The sequence below is a fragment of the Quercus robur genome, chromosome 2 (genome assembly GCF_932294415.1).
Source record: "Quercus robur chromosome 2, dhQueRobu3.1, whole genome shotgun sequence".
NCBI classification, from domain to species: domain Eukaryota; kingdom Viridiplantae; phylum Streptophyta; class Magnoliopsida; order Fagales; family Fagaceae; genus Quercus; species Quercus robur.
In genome coordinates this window covers 12740947-12752453 of record NC_065535.1, presented here as the reverse complement: position 1 = coordinate 12752453, position 11507 = coordinate 12740947, and the positions used below count along the sequence as shown (strand labels likewise).

The following is an 11507-nucleotide window of genomic DNA, read 5'->3' as shown; positions in this document are numbered from 1 at the left end:
GCTATGTTTTCCTTTCTTTGGTGATAGAATATATGCTATGGTGTCCTAAAGCAGATAAATTTCATTCAAACTATGACCCCCGAAAGAGAAAGAAAAAAAGAAAAAATAATAATAAAAATCATGCTGCACAAATATTAATGTCATAGCACAATTCTCTCTCACGTGTGTGGCACGTGATTGAGAAAGGGGACCAAAATACAAAATTAGACAGCGACAAGAAGAAACCTCTTCCCTTTTCAGCTTATGTTTGTAAGACCATGTCCACCCCTCGCTTCTTTACTCTGAAAACTCGTTATATAAAAAAGCCCCACAACTGATCAAAAAAACAAAAGCCCCACAAAAAAGGCATACCGGAATTGACAGTTTTTTTTGTTACCTGTTTTTAAAGTCCAACTCAAAAAAAAAAAAAAAAAAAAACTCATATATAGTCTCTTTTATGAAATAAAATTAATTTTTTAAAAATAAATTAAATTAAAGTACTAATCCATATTTTTTAATTTATTTGTTTACATTCCCTAGAAACTAACAATATTGACCGGTTCACCGGTCACGCCGGTCCACACCGAGTCGACTCGCTCGAGTCTGCGTATTCTTGTTGTCACGTGTATTTAACCAATAGCGAACTATAACCGATCAGAAAATTGAAACATAAAATAAATAAATATAAATACAAAATAATACGAGTAAACCTTAAAATAAAAAATAAAATAAAATAAAAAATCGAAATTTTGTCGAAGAAGAAAGTTAGAAACGTTGCTCTTTTCTCGCTTGTTCGAAAAAACAGCTTAACAGAGAGAGAGAGAGAGAGAGGACAAAAGCGAGGGTTTTATGAAGAGAGAGAAACTGAGAGGGAATTAGAAATCGAAGTTCTAGAGAGAGAAACCACAAATCACCGATTGAAGAGAGAGAGAGAGAAAGTCTTTTTAGTCTTAGAGAGAGAAAGAGAGAGAGAGAGAGAGAGTTGAGCTTGGTTTCGCAGGCTGAGTCAGAGCTAGGGTTTCGAATTCAATTGACGAAAAGGTAAAGAATTTTTCATACCACGCTTGTAATTATTGCGTTTTAAAAAAAAAAAATATTTTTTGGTTTTTGAATTTGTTGTGATTAATTTGTTACCAATTTTAGGATTAGCGTTATTAATCACCAATCTCAAAGAGCATTAATTAATTGATTTTTTTTTTACATAATAAATTTTTTTAATTATCTAATTTACTTTACATTCGAGCAAAGCTATGAAGCCAGGGTTTTCTTCGAGCTCTCGTTTCTGCTATTTTTGAATTCTAGGGTTTGGTACTTTCTGCTTATGGTAATTGTTGCTTTAATTTCTTGGTTTTGTATTATCTAGTACTGTATATAAAATGAAATTCCTTTTGGTTTAGATTTAGTGAGTCTAAGTTTTATTAATCTTGCTATTTGAGTATAGGTTTTTTTGGGGGTTTTGATTTGGCCTCTTTGGCCTTTTCAGGATTGAATTACTGTTTATTTGGCGCTTGAGTTTCGATTTTTTATTTATTTTTTGACATTGTCAACTGGTAGTTAGAGTTCTGTTGATGGATTTAGCTTTTGGTATTTTATCACTTCATTGATTGTTTTCCATAATCATCAATGTTATATACATGGGGGCATTTCCTATCTTTTTAGTTTTTGGGGTTGGATGGGCGGGCACTTCGCAATTTTATTTACATGAGCCTTGATTTACACTCATAGTTTTTGTCTTCTATTATTGTTTTAGGAGTTTTGTTAGATTAGGAAGTTGAATGTAATACTCAAAATCCAAATTGCTCAAACTTATTGAACTTGTTTGCTATAAGAAAAGAAAAAACTGACTGCCCTTAGTTTTAGCTGAATTGATTCATTTTATGACACTGGATATTTGGTCTATCTTTCTAGTAAGGAAACTTCTACTATATACTTGTGCCTGCCATGTTCACAACTCTATACTTGTTGACACACAACAGAAATTTTTTGTCTTCGCCAATAATTGACAGATGAAAGTGAGAAAGTAATTTTCATGTTATGTTCTTCACATGGTTGTTTTTGTTACTTATAGAGTGACACAGGACAGCTTTAAGGAATCTGTCTATTTTTGCTTTTTTAGACTTGGGATTTGAAAGATTAGTGGGTCAAGGGCTTAGGATTATGTGAGGTTGTGATTGGAGTTTATGGTTTGGATATGGCTTGAAAATTGGATTTGAAGGGCTGAAACAAGGAAATGGACTGCAGGAATTCTGGGTAGGGTAAAATTTGGTATTTTAGGAAAGGTCTTGATTTGGGCCTGCAAAATAGGTGAGAAGAAGCTGACGTTGAATCTGACCTTAGGCTGTGAACAGTAACAAGAACAGCACCCTAGGAAGAAAAAGGAGAATGGGAAACACTCCAGGAATACAAGCCTTCCATAAAACAAAACACTCACATTTTCAATTGATCAACTTTGAATTACTTAAGTATAAAGGCACACATGTATAGACCTTTAGTTCTGCCAAGGCCCTTGTTGCTCAGTGGCATTGCCCAGTTCTCCCATTAAAGAGAACTTGGGGTTGAATCCCCTCTCCCTCACTTGTAAGGAGGGGGGAAGACCTCTAGTTCTTAAGCTCAACTAGTGGGACTATATCTCCTACTTTATTTGGTAAATATACTTCTAATTGAATTGGAACTGAAGTCCACACATAAAAGCTCATAAACTCTGTAAGACTCCAAATGGTAGTTCTCTTTCGAAATCTCGTTGAAGCCGCATTCCCTCATGCTCAGCGCCAATGAGTTTTGTATTTGAGAGAAAAAAGAAGACTATGCACCTAATAAACCCAAGGTCTAAACATGCACGTCATAAGCTCATATTTCTTGGTTTAGCCTTAGTCTTAGGCTTCTGACGACATGCAGGTCTAAACATGCTATAGACAAAGCATCATAGAATGTTAAGCTTCCACACTAAAAGATTATCTGTTTTTCACATATATTCTCTGCTACTTTCTATTGCCAATTTGTCAATGTAATTCTCCTGGTTTTGGCCTTTTTGACAGAAATATTTAGTTGGAAAAAGTTGCAGAACACTTGTTTTATTCATTTGTTCCTATCATTGATTCATGGCCCAGTAAATCATTGTCCTTTGAAATTCCTTTTTTTTTTTTTTTTTTTTTTTCCTTGGGTCATATTTTTTTTTTGTATAAGTATTGAACAAAGAGAAGGTGGAAGCTAAGTACTGGGGAAGACACAGTTAGCTGAGCTAAACAACCACCACCCCCCCCCCCCCCCCCCCCCCAAAAAAAAAAGAAAAAAAGAAGAAGATAAAAAGCAAAGAATAAATATAAATAGTATCAACAATCATCTTCCCCACATTGTTAAAAAAAAAAAAAAAAACAAACATAGAGCCCAAAGAAGTCTATAGACATACATGGCCATTATGCTCGTTAAGATCTAAAGAGCTCCATATTCTTCAATTCCCCTGTATTTAGTTCTTGCAATACTTCCACGAAGACAGTGGATAACTGATCTTTACATTGACATCTCTTAGTTATAACGCACTAAGCAAGCCCAATTCTTGCTCAGACAACTTAGAGAAGATTTTAAATCTGGGATTTGTAATATTGCCTTGTCCAAAGCGGCAATGCATTAAGTGAGAACAGTTTTGTGATGTTTGGGGGGAAGAAGGGTATTATGGAGATGAGAAACCTTTCATTAGTTAAATTTAACTAGTGTCGACTACCACAAGTTCTTTTATAAGCTATGACTGCTTTAAGGAGGTTAGTTAATAATAATATTCACTCTACAGGTCATGTTCTTGGTATAAAAAAATAAACAAGTTTACTTTTTTGCCGTTATTTTCAAACCCTTTTGTGGGTCTGATGGTAGAATGTTTCGCAATTCGTGGCTTTTTTTTGGTCTCCTCGAGTTTTTGTGTTGTATTCACAGTACCTCAGGGACTTGGGGAGATTTTTCTTTTAATAAATTTTATTTACTTCTAAGAAAAGGTTCTGGATTGCCTATTCAAGGTTTTTTTTTTTTTGGTGGGTTTAATTTTCTCCCATATATAGTGTATAGTCTCTCTCTTTTTTTCTTTTTTTTCTTTTTTTTTAAGTAATAAAAATTTTATTGAAAAAAAAACTACTTCATGCAGAAAGAGCAAAAGTAGCCAAAAGAATTACAAAGAATACAAAGATTATTTACAAAAAGTTAGAGATTCAATAAACATAGGAATGAAATCTCTATTCGTGAAACCCCAAGCATAGAACCGGTCAAACAATGTGCCAACAAAGAGGCTAGGAGCTGGTCCCCCGTACTCACCATATCCTCAAATGTACGGCTATTTCGCTTCCACCAATTAATCCATATTAAACATAACGGAACCAAATTCCAAACATCCAACAAATTTTTTTTTTCATCTAGTTCCTCCAACCAAACAAAAGATCCTTCACACTCTCTGGTAAAACCGAGGAGATTCCAAAAGATCTAAATACGAAACTCCACAACTGATGAGCCCTCCTACAATGAAGCAAAAGGGTGATCCACTGCCTCCCCACTACACCGGCACATGCAACACCAATCCACTATAGTATAGCCTCTCCTCCTAAAATTCTCTCATATATAGTGTAGTCTTGTAATGTATTCTTTACTAATTAGGTTCTGGCGGCTATTGTGTTCAATGTGCTACTTGCTGGTTCAGCAGATTTATTGTGCCACTATTGGTAGTTTTTGTCCTGTACAAGTTTTGCTCAGATTAGATGGAGAAAATAATCTAGTTTGTAGTTTATCTGAAAGGCAATATAGTGAATTTTTTTGGCTTAATTGAGAAATCATACATGCTTATTTTTATTGTACTTTTCACTTGTCATTGAATCTTCCCTCTTTGCCCCCCCCCCCCCCCCCCCCTTTTTTCCCAAAAATTGACTCCGTATTTTCAATTCGCGTTCAAAAAGGCTTTCGTTCCAGTCCTAAACTATGTTACCTTAGTGCCTTAACAGCTTTTTGGATATTTTTGTTCATAAGTTACAATTGTAACTGGGCTTACAAATTTAGGTTGTTGAACTCTCTTGGTTTGATATTTTCAAACCTCATTTGTAGTTTTGTGAACAAATATTACCCAGCTCTTCTCATCAACTATGTTTTTTCTTTACATATTTAGTGTTTCCTTTTTGAATTTAAATGTTGCTCTGTATGGCTTGTAGTTGCCAAAGTAATTTGATCATTGATTGTTGGACCATAGATACCTCTTCTCTTTGAATTTGTTGAAAGCTTTTAGTTTAGTTAATTAGCAAGTTTTCTGATTATTAAGCATGAGACAGGAAACTTTCTTGGATTTCCAAATTTGTCAGATGGGGATGAATAAATAGGAAAGCCACAACTGTATCTGATATATGGATATGGGTCGACAAATAAGTGTGCTTCTTTCACGTGGTCACATGACCTTTTGAACCTTCTAATTTAGTTTGGTGGCTGAGAACCTTCCCTTCGAATTCTAAACCCTCCCCAGAATATTTGTTTTGTGATGTATTCCATTCTGATGCTTCCAGTTAATGCCAGTTATGCACATCAATGGACTTGCAAACACACATGTTCCTAGTTGTGCATAGTTATTTTCTTGTGCATGTTTCATCCTCTCATGATATGTACAATTGTTATTTCTTTATATTCTGTGTCTGGTTTATTGCTACAATACTTCATCTTGATTTATGGTCTTTATTGCTTTTGGCCTTTTGCCAGTCCAATTATGTTTTGGTTTTGACATTAGTAAAAATGTACATTATTCTGTGGAGAATGAGACTTTATTTGAACTTACAGTACTAGTTCTTCGCTTATGTTCTTGCAAATTCTCTTGCTCTCTCCATCTGGAGGACAAAAGAATTAAGGAATTAGAGTTGAATTCTCTTCTTGTCAACATATGAAATGATTCTATTTTTCAAAATCTGCAAATCATTTTGGGTGAGTCGATTTTTCATTGAGGATAACAATGTACTGAGAAATCAATATTGTCTGATATGGTTAGTTCTGGTTGGTTGGTCCTCGCTTTTGGGCTAGATTGACTCGGTACTTGTAATTTAGTGCATTCTATTCTTGGTTTCCAATTAATGTACACATGGTGGTCATGCAGTTAAGTCAAAATTGAACAAAATTGAAATCTTTGCGGGCTTTTTTGTTGTTGTTGTTGTTGTTGACGACATGAAATTGGAAACATAATTGTGTACTAACAAAACTTGCTTGGCCCAACTTCGTACAAATTCCACTTTAAATTTCTCATCCTCCATCAACCCCCTGGTAGCCAATGATCCCTAAATACTCATTTTTTGATGTCATGTTCTGCAGGTTTTTGTAAACATTATCCTGAAATTCTGTAGCATTTTCCAATGGGAGGAAAAGTACCAGCATGTCACATGAACTTCTTTGATGCCTGGAAACTTTGTATTTGAAGCAGTATGACGCTTGAGGATTTTTTTACCTTGACTGAGATGAAAGATGGGCTCACAGCCCCATCTCGAGTTGAGGAGCTGCTCAATGTAATGCAGAAGGACAAAGATTTTGTTTTGAAAAATGTTGGTGATGCAACCAGGCAGTGGGCTGCAGTTGCAAGCACTATTGCTGCCACAGAGAATAAAGATTGTCTTGATCTTTTTATACAATTAGATGGACTTTGGTTTATTGATAGATGGTTGAAGGATGCTGAAAATTTTGGTAATGAAACAAGTGAGAGTTTTGCAGAAGAGTCAATCACTGCTCTGCTACGAGCACTTGAAAAGTTGCAAATAGACAATGAGAGATCAATATCTTCAGGGATTTGGATTACTGTCAAGAATCTTCTTGGCCACAATAGCTCTAAGGTTCAGGAAGGGGCAAGAATGTTGTTTGATAGGTGGAAGCAGGGTAAGGATTGTGATGCAATTCACCAGGATGTTCAGGATGGGAATAGAAGGCTTGCTGGAGAGGAAGGTGGGCAATCTGCTTCTGAAAATCCTAATTCAGAAAGTGCTAAGGAAGAAAATGATGTGTTAGAACCTGCCAGAGATGAAATCTTGCCCTTGAGAAGATCAGATGATCTTCAGCCAGAAAGGACTGAAGATGTACAGATTCCAAATCATAATGATCAGCCTGGCTCCCACATAACAGCTGACCATGAGGACACCAAAGATGGACCTTCAAACCCTTTGGCCTCTACTTTTTCAAACTCTTTGCGAGATAACCCTTCTATCAAAGAAGAATCCCCCGTATGTGCTGCAGATGGAGCAACTTCTACTGAGACTGGTAGTGTTGCAGTTACAAAGCAAGGCAGTGATGAGATAATTTCCGATGTTCTCAAGTTGAATGAATCAATTAAAATTGAGAAGCAAGTGCATGAAGCTGACAATTCTTCGGGCAAGTTGGATATGGCCGAGATTTCTTCTGCATCTGATGCATTGGAATCTGGAGCTGCTTGTACTGGTGATGATGCTGTAAATGCGCAGAAGATTGTGAGGGAGCCTGCTTTACAGAATAGTGTCGATGCTAATGAGAGGGATGTCTGCGGGAAAACCACCACTCTTGATGATGTGAGGGTACCTGCATCTGATTTTAAGACCAGGTTAGATGATATGAGAACTCTAAATCGTTGCAGTGGAAATGAGTTCAAGACTACTGGTCAAGATGGTGATTGTTGTACTAATGCTTTGCTAGACTTGTCCACCAATGGGAGTATATTGGGAAAGCCTGAGAAATTAGACTCTACTTTGTCCAGGATGGAAGACATTGGAGAAGCTAATGAAGATAAGGGGCATAGCAGTGATGAGGGTGATGATTTGACAAACGCTTCTGATTTTTCTAAGCCAGCAAGGGATACTAAAACCCCTGTTGTGATTGACAAGAGAAGGTCTGATAGTGAACTTGAGTATGGCATAGTTGATGCAATAGAAGTCGCTCGGCAAGTTGCTCAAGAAGTAGAAAGAGAAGTGGTGGATTATAGGGAACCATTCTGCAGCTCCTCTTCTGAGAAAATCTTTAAAGGTGGAATCAGGCAGCCAGGTAGCCCAGATTCTATAAATGGAAAGCAGGACCTACCTGCCAAGGTGCCACAAGAGGAGGCAACTGGAAAAAGTCACTCTACTGAGACAAATCCTGATGGGGAGGGAGGCTCAATTAATTCAGATAATCTGGACAATGAACCAGAAAATTCCGCACATGATATGGAGTCATCTCTGGTGACTGAGGCAGCTCAAGAACTAGAGGTTAACACAGAGAAAGGCCCTTGTGATTTTGATCTGAATCAAGAAGTCTGCTCTGATGAAATGGATTCTCCAATGAACCCCTCTGCACCCTCTGCTTCAAGGCCATCAGCAGCTCAAGAATTGCCTATGGTGCCTTTGCAGTTTGGAGGGACTCTTGGATGGAAAGGATGTGCTGCTACTAGTGCTTTCCGCCCAGCATCTCCTCGTAGAATTCCTGATGGTGATAAGACTCCTGTTACAGGAACCCGTGATAGTTCAAAGCAGAGGCTGGATTTCCTTGACTTTGATTTGAATGTAGCCGAGGGTGGAGATGAGTTGGGAAAACAAATTCCCCCATCATCTGGCCTTCCTTCTGGGGAATCTTCTGTTGAAGTCAGCCCAATGAGATCTGGGAGGCTGAAGTTGGATTTGAACTGTCTTGGTGATGATGGTGATGCTCCAACACTGGATTCAAAGATGGGAGAACAGCTCTTTAACAGCCGGAATAGCCATCGTAGCCCATCTCCTGCCTCCTCCTCGTCATCAATGCAGCCTTCTTTGAGGAACATTGATTTGAATGACAGACCTTATATCCAAAATGATGCTTCAGATCACGGGAATATTAAGTCTTCCCAATTTGTAAATGCATATGGAGGACCTAAACCAGATGCTCCTGTTATTTCTATCATGGGCACCAGAGTGGAAGTCAATAGAAAAGATTTTCTTTCTCAATCATTGTCCTTGCCAAATGGCAAGAATATGGAGCCTACAGTGGATGCTAGCATGACAAGAGCAGGGGGTGGTTTAGGGCTGGCTCCCACAATGTCCTATACTCATTCTTCTGTTTTTGGTTACAATGGGCTGACAACAGGGACTGCCATGTCTTTCTCTTCAGCCATGTATCCTTCTGGCTCAATGCAATATATGGTGGATTCTAGAGGGAGCCCTGTTGTCTTGGGGTCTGCACCAGCTGTTCCACCTTCCTACTCTCAGCCACCGTTCATGGTGAGCATTGGTGGTGTACAATCAGGTCTAAATAATCCCGGTCCATCCCGTCCAAATTTTGATCTAAATTCAGGATTCATGATGGAGGGAGGGCATAGAGACTCAGGGAATTTGAGGCAGCTTTTCCTTCCTGGTCAAGGCAGGTCTGTGGAGGAGCATACGAGGACGAACTTACAACCCTCTTCAAGCTCTGGGGTTGGAGGGAAAAGGAAGGAACCTGATAGTGGATGGGAATCCTATCCGTTTAACTACAAACATCAGCAACCTCCATGGAAATAGTCAATGTTTTATTTATCTACGGTTCCTCCTCTCTTTGGATCAGTTCATAAATCCAACCAAGTGAATTGATGCTTACGTTACCTAAAATTATCCAGAATGGTAGGTCAGCCCATTGGCTTTAGTGGGAGGGGAATTATTAACTGAATAAAGCTGAGGGCATTGTGGATGTAATGTGATTCTTGTGATTAATTGCTGAAGGGAAAAAAAATTAGGTTTATTGTTTTAATTTTGATTTACTTTGAATCTCCTTTTCTGGGTTTCAATGGCCATTGCAATCATAGAAAGCTTGGTACATGTAGCTGTAATTTCTCTTCCTTATATATCACAGAAATTTATAGGAACTGGTCTCGTCTTTGTTTTATGGTGCTTATATTAAAGGTCACAGTGAGTTCGTGTGACATTTCATGATAAACACACAGAGAAAGTAGTTGCTCAAACTTAGCCTCATTTTATTTTATATGTATGATATATATCATTTTAGGCCCTGTCATGAACTCTGACCTTGATGAGCTCGAGGCTCAGTTTGGTAAGTCTGAACTGTGGGCGAGAACTGGTTTAGTGGTCTTTAATCTCTTGATGGAGCTTTAAGAAGCGAAAAGAATCAAACTATTTTGTGGGTACCTTTGTGGTCTTGAATCACTTAAGAGAGTGCTCGTGTGTAATATAACTTGTCAGTTGTCATTCTCTCTCTTAAAAGTTACCTTGTATGCCAACCTCTTTATTGGTGGCACTTGTCATTCTCTCTCTTAAAAGTTATCTTGTATGCTAACCTTTTTTATTGGTGACACTAATTCCATCCTGCATGTGTATAGCATTGTAACCAAAGAAGCATTGATCAAGGATTAAAAATTTAGTATTGTTCATTAAATTTTATTTTTATTTTTATTTTTTTGAATGAACCAACTTTGAGCTCATTGCCAAATTATATTACATGTTTAATTTTTTTTTTTTTTTGGTTGAAATAACTTGAGCTTATTCACAAGTTACTTGATTAACTCTTTTTTTTTTCTCATATATGGTAAACACAACGATAAAATTTTTTTTTACCCCTTCATAAATCTATTAACTTATATTAGAATTGAAATTATATTACTAAAGTTAATTAGATGGAATGATTTTTGTCCATTAGCTTACAAAAATTAGATTCACCACTCTTGTATTGTTAAAAACTATCTGTAATCTTACTATAAAATAGACTATTTATGATATCAATAAATTACAATCAATTTATAATTTGATATCTTAATAACTTACATTTTAAACTTATATAATTCAATTTCAAATCTATAAACATATTTTTACCATTTATACATATAAATATATAATATTATAAATTAATTAATTGGGTCTCATACTCATGGATTATAAGCTTCTCATAAATACATTATCATGTTTGAACTTAATTGACTTTTTAATAGTCATCCTAAACTTAACATTGAGCCTTTTTTTTTTTTTTTTTTTTTTTGTGGATATATCAATAGTTAGGATTGTGGGGATTAGAACCCTAGATTGTCTCGGTTGGAAACCAATTTGTTATACGCTGGCAAATGAAAAGCATCACATGAATATAAACAACTAAATAATCCATGATTGATGATTAATACAGAGATGGATCAGATATTTAGCTTGGATTCTCGGTTGGAAACCAATTTGAGTAGTTGGGATTGGATTAGAACCCTAGCTTGTCTCGATTGGAAACCAGTTTGAGTAATAAGGCTCTTGGGAACTTTAGTTCAACTTATTTGTTAAATAGACCAGATACAAACCAAACTCAGGCTGCTGTGAACAACTCAATTCATTTAAAACCCAACATGTGGACCATTGGATTAGGACAAAGCCCTTTTTTTCCATTTTAGCATGAACAGAGATGCCCAACCAGATCTCTAACTGGACAAGTATAAACAGAGCCCCCTTTTTGTACATTTCAGCATGAGCAGAGATGCCCAATTAGTTCTCTAACTGGACAAGTACAAACAGTAATTAACGCTTGTGCAGATCAAAACTCGAAGTTCGAAAATAAAACACGAGTTTCTGATATGGATGAAATTAATAAACTCTTGGAAG

The 11507-nt window shown here is 36.7% G+C and overlaps 1 protein-coding gene across 1 annotated transcript; it reads left to right on the top strand.

Annotated features, from left to right (window-relative positions):
• The first annotated feature begins 719 nt into the window (after window positions 1–719).
• On the top strand, window positions 720–9784 carry LOC126712425 (uncharacterized). Its single transcript, XM_050411750.1, has 2 exons — window positions 720–1020; window positions 6292–9784. Exon 2 carries the CDS (start codon window positions 6402–6404, stop codon window positions 9441–9443), a length of 3042 nt encoding a protein of 1013 aa, XP_050267707.1. The 5' UTR covers window positions 720–1020; window positions 6292–6401; the 3' UTR covers window positions 9444–9784.
• Window positions 9785–11507: the final 1723 nt, after the last annotated feature.

Bases quoted from the DNA above. Each gene is read 5' to 3' on its own strand.
- LOC126712425 (XM_050411750.1), top strand. From the start codon at position 6,402: ATGACGCTTGAGGATTTTTTTACCTTGACTGAGATGAAAGATGGGCTC.